The sequence below is a fragment of the Micromesistius poutassou genome (genome assembly GCF_964030765.1).
Source record: "Micromesistius poutassou genome assembly, chromosome: 12".
In the NCBI taxonomy this organism is placed as follows: domain Eukaryota; kingdom Metazoa; phylum Chordata; class Actinopteri; order Gadiformes; family Gadidae; genus Micromesistius; species Micromesistius poutassou.
In genome coordinates this window covers 19,752,752-19,769,467 of record NC_140282.1, presented here as the reverse complement: position 1 = coordinate 19,769,467, position 16,716 = coordinate 19,752,752, and the positions used below count along the sequence as shown (strand labels likewise).

Sequence of the window (16,716 nt, the reverse complement as noted above, 5' to 3'; positions counted from 1 at the left end):
TCCATCGCTCCATCGCTCCCCAGCTCCCCAGCTTTCGTAGCTTCACCCCTTCATCGCTCCGTCGTTCCATAGCTGCGTCGCTCTCTAGCTCCATCGCTCCCCAGCTCCCCAGCTCCCAATCTTCGTAGCTCCATAGCTCCCTAGCTCCATAGCTCCCTAGCTCCATAGCTCCCTAGCTCCATAGCTCCATAGCTCCATAGCTCCATCGCGCCATAGCTCCACAGCTACATAGCTCCACAGCTACATAGCTCCACAGCTACATAGCTCCACAGCTACATAGCTCCACAGCTACATAGCTCCACAGCTACATAGCTTCACAGCTACATAGCTCCATAGCTCCATCGCGCCATAGCTCCACAGCTACATAGCTTCACAGCTACATAGCTTCACAGCTACATAGCTTCACAGCTACATAGCTTCACAGCTACATAGCTCCATAGCTCCACAGCTACATAGCTTCACAGCTACATAGCTTCACAGCTACATAGCTTCACAGCTACATAGCTCCATAGCTTCATAGTTCTATTCTGGCCTCTATAGCTCTTTGTTGGGCTTACTATTCCTGCCTTTGGCTTTTCCTTAAGCTGCAAAATGGTTTAACACCTGGATAATCGTAATGGATGAGGTGTGATACCCCCCCCCCCCCCAACTACTTAGACACACACACACACAAACACACACACACACACACACACAACCCAACAACTCATCACAATCCAGACTGAAGGTCCTGGTTTACCAGAAGAGTTTCTCCATTCATTCACTTGGATGTCACCATCTTCTAGTCCATCCATCCCACACATCATCTCCTCACGTGTGGCAGTGGAGTGAGAGGGAGGTGGGGGGGGCTAAACCACTTGAGTTGTTTAGGCAGCCGTAGGGCCTGGGAGGAGACACTGGGCAGAGCTCTGGCCTGGGGACCGGTTCCTGGAGGCAGAGGGAGTATGAAGAGGTGGAGGATAAGGAGGAAGACCAGGCAGACGCTTCGCCAACCCCACCAGCAGCAGCTGCACTTTATGACGGACGCACACCAGCGTCTTTAATCCCAAACACACACAAGAAGTCGTAGTCCTTTTTGAGTGCGATGAGATACTTGTTGAATTAGACACAGCTGGTTAATAGCAGGCTGCTCCGTCATACAGATCACAGACACAGCTTTGTACTGCGCTACAGTTACCAGCCATGACAGCTCCCACTGTTTACAGAAGCTCTCTGATATGTTTCAACACAACACAAGTCGGTAAACCATCGTATACAATGTTGTTTTTGTACATGTATTTGAATACTTACAATGTCTCTCATTCGAGTACTTATACAGTAGAACAATACAACAATGCAACCACATCAGTCAACTACCGTCGATTCTTTAGGGCAAGGCACCACATCGCCCTAGGACCACACACTGGTAATAGCTTCATCTTAATGCAGCTCTTGGTTTAATCATGGGTCATCAAAATAATCACAAATAAAACCTGACATCTTCTAGCGTAGGCTGTGATAGAACTGTCTGGAGCGTTCTGAACGAAGGGGTCTGGAGCAGCACGTCTCAAGTAGAAACAGGTAGAGCAAAATTGCCAAAGCTCACGAAACACAGACGCTTGCGTGCGGCGCGTGAGGTGGTCAGAGTGGTCAGAGGTTCCTCTGGTGTAGTGATGTCAGATGGCCTTTACGTCTGCTACTCAAATGACAGGTAGTGTCATTAGCCATCGAGGACGGCTACATGGTAGACAGACACCAGACCTTCTACGACCAATGATCATGAATCCTTTTATTGATATTTAACATCGTCTTCCATGTCTCTGGCAGATATCGACGAGTGCTCGCAGTCGCCGGACATCTGCCTGTTTGGGACATGCTCCAACACAGAGGGGAGCTTCACGTGCCTCTGTCCAGAGGGCTTCCAGGTCGCCCCGTCAGGACGCAGATGTCAGGGTACGTATGAGAGAGAGAGAGAGAGAGAGAGAGAGAGAGAGAGAGAGAGAGAGAGAGAGAGAGAGAGAGAGAGAGAGAGGGAGAGGGAGGGAGAGAGAGAGAGAGAGAGAGAGAGAGAGAGAGAGAGAGAGAGAGAGAGAGAGAGAGAGAGAGAGAGAGAGAGAGAGAGAGAGAGAGAGAGAGAGAGAGAGAGACTCAGTCTCATTGTCAGGTAACTGGGGTGATGACATCAGTGAGTAAGCATCCATTTGCTTTATGAACCCCATTAACCAGAAAATGCATTTGAATGGTTTCATGCCTGGGCCACATACTGATATTCAACCAAATCAACAGAGAGGAATCCGTAAAGGTGTATACAACTACTTTTGATTTGATCTGTCTAGCTATAGATATGTTGACCTCCAGCTTGGCTTGAGCTGTAGGAATAGTGACCTTCTATGTGTGAGTTCTGCTAGTTCACCAGTTCTCTGAGTTCTCTCTGAGTTGTGAGGGCAGCATAGCGCCCAGCTGTTGCTGCTGATGCTGCTGTTGCTGCTCAGCCCAAGGGTGGATCTGAACAGATCACTTTTCCATTTCCTCATCTTGTGTGTGCGTTTGTGTGTGTGTCGTCTATATAGAGGTGTGTGTATGTGTGTGTATGTGTGTGCGTGTGTGCCTGCGTGTGTGCGTGTGTGTATGTGCGCGTATGTGTGTGTGTGTGTGTGTGTACAGTTGTGTGTGTGTATCTATGCATGTGTGTGTGTGTGTGTGTGTGTGTGTGTATGCGTTTGCGTGCGTGTCTCTATGCATGTATGTGTATCTGTCTGTATGCGTATGTGTGTGAGTCTGAGTGTGAGTGTGAGTGTGTGTGGTGTGTGTGTGTGTGAGAGTGTGTGTGTGTGTGTGTCTGTGTGTGTGTGTGTGTGTGTGTGTGTGTGTGTGTGTGTGTGTCTGTGTGTGAGTGTGTGTGTGTGTGTGTGTGTGTGTGTGTGTGTGTGTGTGTGTGTGTGTGTGTGAGTGTGTGTGAGTGTGAGTGTGTGTGTGTCTGTGTGTGTGTGTGTGAGTGTGAGTGTGTGTGTGTGTCCGTACTATATGCGTGTTTGCTTTCAGGCTGGGCGGAGGGGTCTCTCTCCAGGCTTGACTCCTAACAGGGAGTTCCCCCCTCCAAACACTCAAGTGATGACATCATAAGTTCAGCGAGGCAGTTTGCAGTTCACACTTTTAGTCCATTTTTTTCATTTTGGTTTCTTTGGCAGCTGGGATTGAGGAGGGAGAAAGACATGTAGGAATGGAGGGGAGAGCTGGCTTAACTATAGGGGCAAACAAGGGTAGTTCGAGATGCCCACTTAACTGAAACCAAATACACACAGTGTCCTATATAATACACAAAATAAAGTCTAATCTAATCTACATAGGACAGAACACTCATTGTTATTCAGTTGAATCACCAGTTAAACCTTGATTAGAGAACTAATTCTAGCATTACAACTGGAAATAATAAAATGGTCTTTTTGTGTTTTATATATGACTATATGACATACAATTTACAGTACAAGTTATTTTTAGGACACATTGGTAGGTTCGCTAGCTCGGTGATAGCTATGATAGGTTAGATCTTTAGCTGGTTAGAATAACCGGCAACTCTTTTTCAACAAATGAGAAGGACACCGAGTCTGGATGTAAGGCACTATTGAGAAAAAAGACTGTACAGTGTTTAAGAAGAGTACGGTCTGTGACAGGACTTTTATTCAAGAGTACAACAGGTACACACACACGCACACATACACACACGCACACATACACACACACACTAAAACTTGGAAAACAGCTGTGCAAAGAGCACATAAGTCTCTTTTTGAGAAGGGCTGACAAATCAGTTTTACAGAGGAGGGAAACATGAGACCCTTTGACATTCTTCACAAAGCACCAGGTGCACATGGATGCGATATTTTCTCCTGAGCCAGGTGTTAGTGTACTACGTGTGGTGTGTGTCAGTGTGCGTGTGCAAATGCAGTAAACGCTACAGTTTTAGGATAGAAGACAATGAATGAACTTCTGAAAAGATCTTAACTTCAACAAGAATTATGTTGGTGTGAATGTGCGCATGTGGTTGTGTATGTATGTGGGTGCATGCATGAACCACTTGCAAGCATGTGCACAGTTGGTCATGTGGATTATTTGCCTTGCGTTAAGAGAAGGCCAGTGCTGCCATATGCTTCTCATTATGACCCAGCAGCAGAAACAACAGCCCTCTGAACCGGTCGGTGGAAGACAGAGGGGGAGACCGTAGACAGTAGATTCACAGCACCAAAAGGCCAAATGTTCTAGATATAATTAAGATCTATTATTTTTCTATTATTAAAACCCATTCACCCCATCCGTCTGTCTGTCCTTCTCTCGCTCTTCTCTATTTTCCGGGCCTCTCAGACTTCCGTGTGAGCTACTGCTTCACTAAGTTCGAGAACGGACGCTGCATGGCCCCCAGGTCCCTCAACACCACCAAAGAGCACTGCTGCTGCACCTCCTCCATCGGCCAGGGCTGGGGCGACCCGTGTGAGATCTGCCCCAGCAAGGACGAGGGTGGGTCAAGCTCAGTCACACAGTAGTCTAGTAGTATTCTGCTGTAATCAACTAGGAACTGTTGAAGGCAATTGTGTCAAAAGCAATTCTGCCATATTAAATATTCTTTCCCTGACGGCCAGAAAAAATGGAATTGAATGGAAAAAAGGACTCTTTGCTATACATATGTATTGCCCCCTACAGCTTGGTAGGGGTATTGGTTTTGAAACATGGACATGCTGATCCCCTTGCAAACACAAACAGATGCACACGTAGTTCCACAACATGAGGTACTTTCATGGGCACTGCGTGGTAGAGGGGGGGTCTTTGTATTGATTTTGGTTGTTTTTTGTGTGATTTTGTGTTCCAGAGGCGTACAGCAATCTCTGTCAGTTCTCTGGCTACAGGCGAGGGGATGATGACAATCCTATTGGTTGGTCTATTATATATATATATATATATATGTATATTATATATAACAATACAGTCTGCCCGTTTGTCTGTCTGTTTGTCTGTCTGTCTGTCTGTATGTGTGCATGTCTGTTCATCTAGGTATATAAATAAGGCTTTGTTTATAAAGCACTTTTATTTTTAATAATTATGTTTTGAAACATTTTAGAAAAAGCAATTTGACTGAATTTTAAGCCACAAAATGAAGTGAAATCCAAATGAGTCAACGTTACACCAAAATGTATTATCAAGTGTTGTTGTTTGTGTGTCTTTCTGCTTCCTAACTGTAGATATCGATGAGTGCATCTACGAACAATGCGATAATGGCCAGTGCATCAACACAGACGGCTCGTTCCGCTGTGAATGTCCCATGGGCTACCGGCTGGGCACCACCGGGGTCACCTGTGAAGGCCAGTTCAGATCCTCCCTCTCTTACTCTCTCCCTCTCTCTGTCTTTTCTTCCTTTTCTATCCCTCTCACTCTCTCTGTCTGTCTCTCTATGACTCTCTAATCCCCGCTTGGTCTTTCCTTCTTCATCGCTCTCTCTCTCTCTTGCTCTGTGTGTGTGTGTCTTTCTCTCTCTCTCTATCTCTAAGTGTTTAACGTGCCTTTCTTCAACACACACAGACACCGATGAGTGTGACATCGGCAACCCTTGTGGCAATGGCACGTGCACCAACGTGATCGGAGGGTTCGAGTGTGCATGTGACAATGGCTTTGAGCCAGGCCCGATGATGACCTGTGAAGGTAGGGAGAACAACACTGAACAAGCATCATTTCAGAAAGAAATGAACAGCAGTACTAAAACAACAACGATTGTGGCCTGTCGTCTCCTGTGCAGATATCAACGAGTGTTCCCAGAATCCCTTGCTGTGTGCCTTCCGCTGCGTCAACGTGGTGGGCTCCTACGAGTGTAAATGTCCCACGGGCTACGTGCTGCGAGACGACAAGAGGATGTGCAAAGGTACTGCAGCCGGTCGCTCCAGTCGTGTTGTCTTAAGGGAGCGGCAGAGACCCGCTCCGGACATGCAGTGACGTTACGTCCGTGCGTCAGTTGCAAGCCCCATCTGGGGACGCCCTTGTCTGGACGAGATGTAAAACGCTCTCCTGACACCGTCACCGGCTGAGTGGCTGTTTATGCCACAGCTCTTCACAAATACAAGGGGTGTCATGGCGACGGGTGTGTTTTGGAGGGAACGGTAGAGAGCTGGGAGGGGGGGGGGGGGGGGGTAATGGTGAGTCAGACACTCTATACTAGCATCACTGTTTACACTATGCTTTGAACAGACCACCGTCCCTCTCAGCACGTGTACCGTGTAACTCCCTGTGGGAGTGGGTGGGGGGAGATAAGGCTGTTCCAGAGTGTGTGCGTGTGCGTGTGTGCGTGTGCGTGTGTGTGTGTGTGTGTGTGTGTGTGTGTGTGTGTTCCTGTGTGTGAGAGTCAAGGCATGTGCTTACCCTGTGTTCCAGACCAGAACGAGTGTGAGGACGGCCTGGACGACTGCGCCAGCAACGGCATGACCTGCAAGAACCTCATCGGGACGTTCATGTGCATCTGCTCCCCGGGATACACGCGCAAACCCAACGGGGAGGGCTGCATCGGTGAGAGAGCACGCTGTGGCCAGAGCACAAAGGGTCACAGACCACATGTATCATTCAGGGAAGGCTTTTTATAGTGAGTTTGAGAGCTTGGCTTTCCTCACAAGAGCCCTGTTAATGTTGCAGACAATATTAAGTGCAAAACTGCTCCGGACTTGTTAGTGATGTTTCATAAACACTGGAAACATTTGTTAGCATCTATTTGACGTACATAAAACCTGACATACATAAATTAACAGAATTGTTATGCTAAAGAAATTCCGAACAGTGCCATATTTCTTGACAGTGTTTAAAGTTGTTTGTTTGTGTTTGTGCGTGTGTGTGCATGTGTGTCCGTGTGTGTGTGTGTGTGTTGTGTTTGTGTCCATGTTCCAGATCTGAACGAGTGTAGCAAACCAGGCACCTGTAAGAATGGCCGTTGTGAGAACACCATCGGAAGCTTCCGTTGTAGATGTGACCAAGGATTCGAAGCCAACCCCACCCAGACGGAGTGCATAGGTCTGTCTCCCATATCCTATTTCACATATCCTATTTTCACTTCTACACAGAACACTGTAGAACATAGTTGGATTCTACAGTCTTTCCCATGAAGACCAATTCAATACTAGTAAACACAAGTAAACACATTCACATCACCTATTGATGACATGATCGGCATACATAGGCCTAATCCAGTGTTTCTCATGCAAACCATTTCTCTCAACGAGCCCATCTAAGTAAAGAAGAAAATGTTCTTTCGCCACGAAACAACTGTTTAGGGGCAACAACTGTTTAGGGGCAACTCTTCCATAGTCCTGCTCCGAGCCTTATTGGGAAAATACTCCGATTCCCTTTGTCCATACAAACGAGTGAATTTCGCTGAGGAACCGGGGTGGGTGTCTGGGAAGACAGCAGTGAGGATGAAGCCGTGTTATCTGTGCAGGGCCTCTTCACAGGCCCTGCACATCCCCTCTGCCTTGAGATCGGGAGGGTTTACGTTTCCTGGTGGGAACTAAGGTCGCACAGGAAGAGAATGGGGTTGATAGGTTGACAAAGTCCTGCATCCTTCCTGTCACACTGGCCACCCATATGAACCAGTAAGCTTCTGGTCTGTCCGTCCGTCTGTCTGTACTTATTTGCCTGTCTATCTCTGTATTGTCTTGTCTGTCTGTCTGACTAAACATTTGGGAGCCATGTGCAGTCAGGATGTGGGAGGATTTGTCAAAATAAACGTTGCTCTAAAGTATGCTCTTTGATTTAGAGTTTCACCTTTGTTTGTATTTTAGTTTCTTTGTAATAGTGTTTAAATATCGCCTTGGCCATATTTCAACACATGGAATTCTGTTGACCGGATATGTTTTGTTTACTTTTAAAAAGAGGTTTGTGTTAACCCTAACGACACACACACACACACACACACACACACACACACACACAGCTAATGGCCATCCCATCCGGTGCCTCCCCGTGCTCTCTAGATAACCGCGAGGGGTTCTGCTTCACCGAGGTCCTGACCACTCTGTGTCAGATGACGTCCAGCAACAGGAACATGGTGACCAAGTCCGAGTGCTGCTGCGATGGGGGCCGGGGCTGGGGCACGGGCTGTGAGCTCTGCCCGCTGCCCGGGACCACCCAGTACAAGAAGATGTGCCCCCTGGGCCCGGGTTTCACCACAGACGGCAGAGGTACCCATTGTGTCATTATAGAATACATATATATACATAGAAACAAAAGTATTTGGCATCTGTCTATTAACATGCAACCTCTGTCTGTACATTTAATTTAAATAGTGCCTTTAAAGTTTGCTATGACTACATCAGGGGAAGCCATGCAAGATGTCATTATTCCTGAGTATCATGACCAGCATTCTTCCTTTATATATACAGTATATATACATACACAGAGCCTACACAAAAAGCAATTATACCTGACAATTAACCAACCAATTTAACCCAATAATTCATCTCCCTGGAGAAGAAGAAATCTGGTTTCTGTGCCGAAATCTAACCACAGCCATTGTCTGTTCCCCCCAGACATAGACGAGTGTCGCGTGATGGGGAATCTGTGTAAGAACGGCCAGTGCATCAACATGCTGGGCTCCTATAGCTGCGTCTGCAAGGCCGGCTACACCACGGATATCACCAGCACGCTGTGTGTGGGTGAGGACTCACATTCTACGCTTATCTCTAGCTCCTTTTTTATCAGCTGTGACCCTCCCCACGCATCCCTCTGTCAGTCCTGCTGTCTAGGAAAGAATTGAAAAACTACCTAGAGGGAGTTACTCCCACTCCCCATCGAAAAACAAAGGAGAAGAAGGGAAAAAATGCAGTCTGTCTGTCTCATCTTTCTCCCTTTATGGAATGTCTGGCCTTGAGATCAAACTGTCTCATACTCTCGCTGACACATTTTGCTTTCCATTTCTCTCTCCTTCAAACTCCCTCTCTCCCTCTCTCTTTCTGTCTCTGTCTTTCCCTCTTTCTGTATCTCCCTCTAGACGTGGATGAGTGCATCCAGGCACCCAAGCCTTGTAACTTCATCTGCAAGAATTCAGAAGGAGGCTATCTCTGCTCCTGCCCACGCGGATACATCCTTCAGGAGGACGGGAAGAGCTGCAAAGGTGAGCGATACACACACACACACACACACACACACACACACACACACACACACATGCACACGCATGCAGGTGTGTGTCTATGTGTGTGTCTTGGGTGTCAATGTTTCCTCCTCACTTGACAGTGCACATCTGTGCCCATTTGTTAGGCTTGTTTTGGAGTCTAAACAAGCACGCTCTTCTCCTCACCGTTGACTTCGCCAGCCTGAACTCCCAGTTTCCAGTGTCTGCTTCCTCAACAGTTCATTTGTAGTTCACCGACTTGATGGAGAATTAATAGACATGCTGGGGGTGGGGGAGAGGGACCACTTGTGAAAGCAATATCTCAACATCAACACCGCTTCATGAGGACAACTATATAAAACTCCTTGACCTCTATCCCTGTGGGGTGTTTGTGCGGTTATTGCACATGTGCCACATGTCTAATTCTGAGTCTGCCCACATCTCAGATCTGGACGAGTGCTCAAGCAAACAGCACAACTGTCAGTTCCTGTGTGTCAACACCATCGGAGGATTCACCTGCAAATGTCCTCCAGGCTTCACTCAGCATCACACAGCCTGTATAGGTGAGTACACAAAGTTTTATATTGAATTCATTGTGTATTCTATATCTTCAAACTGAGCGTACACCTTCTGGCTCTCACTGCCAAAAACCCTTTTTTCCCTCTTACTTTTTTACTTTTCTTTCGAATAAACACAACAGCATTCAGATAACTCACAGTATATCTGGTCCCAGCTTGTAGAAGACCCCGTAACCCTCTCTGCGAGCTAATAGACGCAGACTGATATCACACTGAGCTCATTAGGCCCGATGGCTTTGAGTCATGGGAGCCTAGCAGTGACTTGTTGTGGAGCAGTGGTTGTCATGGTGACCACTCTTGCGCTCTTACTCTCGCTGCAGACCACAAGGCAGCTCCCATGTCCAGTGCTTTACGTCCCCTCTTTAGAGCTAATCCCACACCACCTCAGCCTTGCAGAAGCTGTGTTTAAAGGTTATATTGGAGAGTGATTATGTGCTCATGGCAAGGCTTTAAGCCATGCTTGGTTGTTTCACAGTTTGGGGATTGATGAGCATATTACACCTATACCTCACTTGATATAACCTGATATAACCTGATATAACCTCACTTGACATGAGTTAGGTTTTTCCAAATGCAGTATGGCCCAACCTTCTATCGTAGGCCTATGCAGCGGTTGTACCATTCCAGAGTCCTAACTTCTGCGTTGTTTCTTGTGTAGACAATAACGAGTGTGCCTCGGACCCTAATCTGTGCGGCAGCAATGGGGTCTGCCAGAACAGTCCAGGGAGTTATAATTGTGACTGTCAACGTGGATTTTCATTGGACCCTGCTGGACAAACATGTGAAGGTCGGTGACAAATAGAAACCTCCTTACATTACGTCCTTATATTGTTGTTTCTCTTGCTTCTGACAAATGTAGATGTTGTGAGTCCCTTTGGGTAAAAGGATCTGCCAAATGGCCTCAATGTAAACCACCCTCCTCTTTAGTAAATGTGTTTCAGTTTGATTCTCATTGTGTGTGTGTGTGTGTGTGTGTGTGTGTGTGTGTGTAGATATGGATGAGTGTGATGACAACCACAGGTGTCAACACGGCTGTCAGAACCTGGTGGGAGGGTACAGGTGCAGCTGCCCTCAGGGCTACCTCCAGCACTACCAGTGGAACCAGTGTGTCGGTCCGTCCACATTAATATTATACTGTTCAACTGTAAACTCTTCATTCTATTGTTGTACACAACAAATTGGCCATCCCAGTGGTATATAAATAGTGTCAAATCATTCCTACTGCATTAAACCTTCTCCCATATTCTCATAATAGCAATCCCAGACTTCCCAGTATTGTTTTATGTTCTTTCAGCAGGATGACCTTTTGACTTACTTCCTGTTTATTTCCTGTGACCCAGATGAGAATGAATGTCAAAACAGCCAGATCTGCGGGGGGGCGTCGTGCCACAACACACTGGGGAGCTTCCGCTGCAGTTGCCCCACCGGCTTCAACTTCCAGCAGAACAGCGGAGGCTGCTCCGACGTCAACGAGTGCTCCTCCAGCCAGAACCCCTGCAACTACGGCTGCTCCAACACGGACGGGGGCTACCTCTGCGGCTGCCCGTCGGGGTACTTCCGGGCAGGCCAAGGGTAGGTGGGCTGGGAGCGCTGCTTGGCTGAGCATGGCTGTAACGGTCGGTCGGGGGTATAACCGACCACACGGTGGCTGTGTTTGTGTTGCAGACACTGCGTGTCCGGCGCGGGCTTCGACGGCAGCACTGACTCGGGCGTCAGTATTGGACAAGGTGGCATTGGGGATGGAGGTGGAGCGACAGACGAGAACGCTCTCTCTCACGAGGCCTGCTATGAATGTAAGGTCAATGGCTATCCCAAGAAGGGACGCAGTCGACGCAGTACCAACTCCACCCAGGAGGGGGTGCTCCTCAGTCACCAGCAGGTTGGTTTGCCCATACCCACGTGACACTCATGTACTCGTTGTTGTGTTTTGCTTCTGCTTACAAGTTTGTTTGTATACGGTACATCTTAACCACAGTATCAGTCTCCAAAGGGCTTTAAAATGTATTCACTTTATTCTAAAACCAGGAGGTGGTGAGCATGGCCAGCCTGGACATCGAGGACACCCTCCTGTTCAACCTGAACATCAGCGACCTGAGCGGCGGGGTCCCCATCCTTGAGTTCACGCCAGCCCTGTCCACCCTCAACGACCATGTGCGCTACACCATCGATTACGGCAACCAGGAGGGCTACTTTAAGATCCACCAGGCTCAGGGCGTGAGCTACCTCCACCTGGCCAAGAGGAAGAAGGCACTGCCTCCCGGGGCGTACGAGCTCCAGATCAGCAGCGCGCCGCTGTACCGCAAGAAGGAGCTGGCCGAGCTGGAGGACAGACACGATAAGGATTACCTCACAGGACAGCTGGGTGACACGCTGAGGATGAGGGTGCAGATTGTCCTCCATTAACCGCCACGGGACAGAGACAGGCAGAGGCTGCCACGCTGCGGCTGTCCATCCAGGCTCAGACGTCCTCCAAGGAAAACAACAGAAGGGCCCGAAGCAAAAGCATCTGTGGCTGCTGGAGGAAGCACCGAGTCTGGGTCGGCGGCGGCGGGGGAGAGGGCAGCTCCTTCCTTGCTCCAACGTGGAGGAAGGCTTGACACCAAAGAGACAAGGATGGGGGTTTTGTAGGGTGGGAGGGGCGGGCGGTCATGGGTGGGGGGGTGGGGGGGTGGGGGATGAAATTGTTTGATTCCCAAAGACGATTCTACATATCATAGATATACAATCGCCCACGTTTTTTTTGTTTTTGTTTAAAAACGATCGGCTGATCTTGTCCATATGTCATGATCCTCAGATGAAGAACCTATTGTCCTGACAAACAACTTCAGCTGTGTGCAAAAAGTGCTCTAGAGAATGTGAGAGGGGGGGGGGGGGGTGGGCAGAGGGGGGAAGTTGCAAGAGTTTTCTTTAATGTTGTATATGATATGTGGAATCGGGCACCAGTTTGAAAGGGCACTTGAACTGTAGAAGGCTTTACGTAGCTCGTCTTTGGTGGAAGAATTGGAAGTAATTAATTTGCAGTGACTTCCTTTCCTCTATTAAACAAAAAAAACAGCATCTTACTTTCTTAAAAATTTGAATGAAAATATTTACGACTAACCGGAAGTTGTTGGCTGAGGAAAGGAACTTACTGTAGACTATTGAAATGGACCCGTGTCGGAATGAATGACGTCTTCTGCATATTTAAACTAAGCTTATTCCATTTTTCCTACTGACTAGAATAATTCATATTTACTGGTGCTAGCAAAACAACTACAGACTTCTGAAATGCACTGTACTATTCAGTAGTCACAATAATTCCATTCCATCGGCCGCTTCTTCAGATTTCAAGTCTTCGCTACAAAAACAGTTAGCTTCATACCCTGTGTGCTCTTCTTTATACTACATGTAAATTATGTGTGTTTATACTGTAATAATCAATGCCACCTTTAATCTATGAAGCATTTGTAAACTATAGGAAGCCTCGCAACGTTGAAGGGGTTTGTAATGGTGCTTATAATGACCAACTACTTTGTAAACTGTGTATACATACAAATCTGTGCACACACATACCACATTGTGATGACGCCAAACGTGGGCCTTCATGATTATGCACTGAGGCCTTCATGGCCACACATTCTCTCACAAGTACAATCAGTGCCGCATCGTCTTGGACCAGCCGTAAGACACCCGTCTGTGTTCTCCACTCACGTCAGTGAGGGTTTTAGTCCGAAATTCACAATAAACTTACATATTTTTGGTGTATATGTCACCACTGCTATGGTTTATTTAATTATTGAGGCTGTTACCTTTTTTACTTTGTAGCTACTTGGCCGATTTCCTCCAATATATTCAGCTACATATTTAGGGAGCGCTTGCTCAAGGAGGCATATGGGGTGTGTACATGGGGAACAATTATACCCTTTAGTCGTCAGTTTCAGTATTTTCCCTGAAATTAAGACAAAGGTTCAAATAAAATACAACTTAACTACAGGACAGATACAAGCAATTATTGTAACCTATTAAAGTCAAGTTGAACCTTTGTGATACACTGAATTATTTATTTCCCTATAGTGCCCCCATGTGGCGAAATAACTCAGTTAAAAAACATTTTTTTCTTCTTTCATAATTTCAATCTACCTGCATTAGTGTCTGGGAGATTATCATTAGAGAAGTAAAAATGAATACAAGAACCCCAACTTAATGCATAACAGATATATTGTTAAAAAAATAAGGAAAAGTAGACCAATGAAAAACGAATAATATAAACAAATATTTAATTCACATAACAACCAATTCATACTTTAGTACTCTACAATGTTCACTTCAGTTGGTTCCAGTTGACCCAAAGCCCCCAGCTCCACGTTCCGTCTCGTCAAGGGTCTGAAAAACAAAACCCCCAAAAAGTTATACAATTAACCATGTGGGAAACAATTTATATCAAAGATTTAAAAAGGGTTCAGTAGCATTTCAGAGAGCGGGGGTGTGAGGTCTACCTCCTGCATCACTAGCTCCGGGTAGCAGATCTTCTCACAGATCAGCTGAGCTACGCGGTCGCCCTTCTTCACTGCAGGGGGAGGAGACAACATTTCACACAAAGGAAATGATCTCTGAAGAGCGTTCACATCATTTAGGGACAACCAATAAGAGTAGTCCAGGTGTCTAGCCAGAACATACACCCATGACTTATTAAACCTTATTAAAGTTAATAAACGAGGAGGTAAGTAACCACACGTACCCTCAAAGGGAGTCTTGGCGAAGTTGAAGAGCACAACTCCGACATTGCCTCTATAATCCTCATCTACAACTCCAGCTAAAGAAAAGAAAAGCACACCGGTTAAAAGCAATGGATAACACCACAGCTGTAATTAGGACCTGTTCAGTGATCAACTCACCACCAACATCAATGAAGTGCTTCACTGCCAGTCCAGATCTGGGTGCTATAGAAAATGATTTGGTTAGTATAATATATAAAATGATCAGAATCAATAAAACGGTGAAAATGAACACACTGAGTGTTAATTTTCTAAGGATGTGCATGACACTCACCTACTCGACCGTAGTAGCCGTGAGGAACCGCAATCTGCACGTCAGTAAGTACGAGGGCCTTGTCCATAGGTTCAATAGTGTACTCGTAAGCACTGCATGGTCGGAAAAAGCAAGAAGTCGATACATTTGCACTTGTGAAATCTAGAAGTAATGGCAGCACTATTACAGCAACACGGTGAACAAACCTGTAGAGGTCGTAGCCTGCAGCTCTGGGAGAACCCCTCGTTGGGGTCGTCGCCAGCTCAGTCAGTTTAGCGAATTTAAGGACGAGTCGGTCATCTTCAGAGTGCGTTTCAGTCTTTGTCCTCTTCAGTGGAGAGACATCTGAAGCATTTTTTACACCAAGCGAAGGCATGTTATTAAAAAGAAAAGTCAAAAGTATGCAGCTTGTAGTTATCCGTTGTCGCTTCTAGATGTGTCCGACCGCTCGTCAAGCTTGCGGAAAGTAATTCAGATTTCGCGGGCTGAAAGTAGCGCCGAACAGCATGCCATTGGCACGCCCCTTCCGTGTGTGTGTGTGTGTGTGTGTGTGTGTGTGTGTGTGTGTGTGTGTGTGTGTGTGTGTGTGTGTGTGTGTGTGTGTGTGTGTGTGTGTGTGTGTGTGTGTGTGTGTGTGTGTGTGTGTGTGTGTGTGTGTGTGTGTGTGTGTGTGTGAGTTTAACCGGCACGCATGTCAAGTAAGATGTATTAATTTTATGCAAATACTGTTGAGTGTGAATAAAATAAAATAATCCTAAATAAATAAAACGACACATGTATAGCTAGAGCGCAACGCTTCGTCACTAGGACGTCACTTCCTGGTGGGCAACTCCTCCCGCGAGATTACAGTCAAAATGTCTTCTTAGTTTACAACTCCGGTCCAACCAGGGTACTGTTGGCCCATTGCATCAGCAACAAGCCAAACTACGTTAAATATTGAAGCATGTTTCATGGTTGCATTTGTTTGTTACAATGGCATTGCAAAACAAGCAAGAGTGCTAAAAGACAACTAAGCCATTGTACGATTCGGAAGGGAAATCCTCAAAGGCATGCCATCAAGACCGGGGACCGTACCGTGCTCATCTTTGTATTGAGTCGACATATTACATTTCCTTTGCACAGAATGTGGGGCCGTTTGCCGAAGCGAAGATCCCAGTAGTTGCTGGACCAATCCTCGGCGAACAGTTTGAATCATGATCGATCTAGGTTCATGTTAACTTCGACATGGTAGTTCGACACGAGCTGCAGACGTCGCGTTTTCCTCCTGCAGGGGTCACTGCGCCCTCACCTGAGGAGGCGCGTTATGTCAACGTGTCGTATTGTTCAGCTAACGCATGATGACGGTCAATTATGTACCGTTAATAGGTTACACCAAACATATATTATACATATCTTATGTCCATCTGTGGAAGCCCTACTACGTAAGGCCTATCCAATAATCTGAAATGATAAATACAAAAATAAGAAGACAATATTTTTATTATTCTTTAAATGAAATGATCACATTCAATAAGACGATAGGTAATATAATTCTACATTAAAAAATATACAGACAATTAAGCAATTTTCATTAACACTAAGCCTGTGTTAGTAGGCTATAGGCAAAAAATTTATAGCCTACCCTTTGTAATATTTGAAAAAGATAAACGGCTTTATAATACAGCAACACACTATGCATGTCAAACAATAACAATAAACAAAAGTTCATACTTTTGTATGTTATAAGCCTAATGACAAATAATCATATACCCAACACCTGTTGGTTTTCCATAGTCGTCCATAGTCATTCTTTACTATCAAAAATACTAAACATGTATTGATATATTCTATATTAATGCTTTTATAAAACGTTGTGATGGCAGTGACCTGCCATATTGCCAACCAGCAACTTGCCCTGGTGTGGTTGGATTGTACATACGACTGTTATAAAACATTGTGGCCTCGCTAGGGGGAAAAGCATTACCAACTCTAGATTTCCTTTTGCCTACTTTGAAGCATTGAAATCTATTCCATGAA

The 16,716-nt window shown here is 46.2% G+C and overlaps 2 protein-coding genes across 3 annotated transcripts in view; one reads left to right on the top strand and one right to left on the bottom strand.

Annotated features, from left to right (window-relative positions):
• Positions 1-13,450, top strand: part of fbn1 (fibrillin 1) — a 62,907-nt gene extending 49,457 nt beyond the window's left edge. Inside the window, exons 50-66 of one of the 2 annotated variants that reach the window (XM_084476647.1) lie at positions 1,807-1,932; positions 4,339-4,491; positions 4,841-4,903; positions 5,211-5,330; positions 5,548-5,667; positions 5,762-5,884; positions 6,391-6,522; positions 6,895-7,017; positions 7,977-8,183; positions 8,532-8,657; positions 8,993-9,115; positions 9,562-9,678; positions 10,352-10,480; positions 10,686-10,805; positions 11,034-11,265; positions 11,359-11,572; positions 11,716-13,450. In XM_084476647.1, coding sequence (XP_084332773.1) covers positions 1,807-1,932; positions 4,339-4,491; positions 4,841-4,903; positions 5,211-5,330; positions 5,548-5,667; positions 5,762-5,884; positions 6,391-6,522; positions 6,895-7,017; positions 7,977-8,183; positions 8,532-8,657; positions 8,993-9,115; positions 9,562-9,678; positions 10,352-10,480; positions 10,686-10,805; positions 11,034-11,265; positions 11,359-11,572; positions 11,716-12,096 — 2,609 coding nt within the window. In that variant the 3' untranslated portion in view covers positions 12,097-13,450. The remainder of the gene's footprint in view (positions 1-1,806; positions 1,933-4,338; positions 4,492-4,840; positions 4,904-5,210; positions 5,331-5,547; positions 5,668-5,761; positions 5,885-6,390; positions 6,523-6,894; positions 7,018-7,976; positions 8,184-8,531; positions 8,658-8,992; positions 9,116-9,561; positions 9,679-10,351; positions 10,481-10,685; positions 10,806-11,033; positions 11,266-11,358; positions 11,573-11,715) is intronic. The other variant, XM_084476648.1, reaches the window with a different exon arrangement.
• A 471-nt stretch (positions 13,451-13,921) lies between these two features.
• Positions 13,922-15,949, bottom strand: dut (deoxyuridine triphosphatase). The gene is made up of 7 exons (XM_084476494.1): positions 15,775-15,949; positions 14,907-15,045; positions 14,722-14,813; positions 14,568-14,612; positions 14,411-14,485; positions 14,169-14,239; positions 13,922-14,055 (listed from the first exon to the last, which is right to left on the bottom strand). Exons 1-7 carry the CDS (start codon positions 15,893-15,895, stop codon positions 13,999-14,001), a joined length of 600 nt encoding a protein of 199 aa, XP_084332620.1. The 5' UTR covers positions 15,896-15,949; the 3' UTR covers positions 13,922-13,998.
• Between the last annotated feature and the right edge of the window lie 767 nt (positions 15,950-16,716).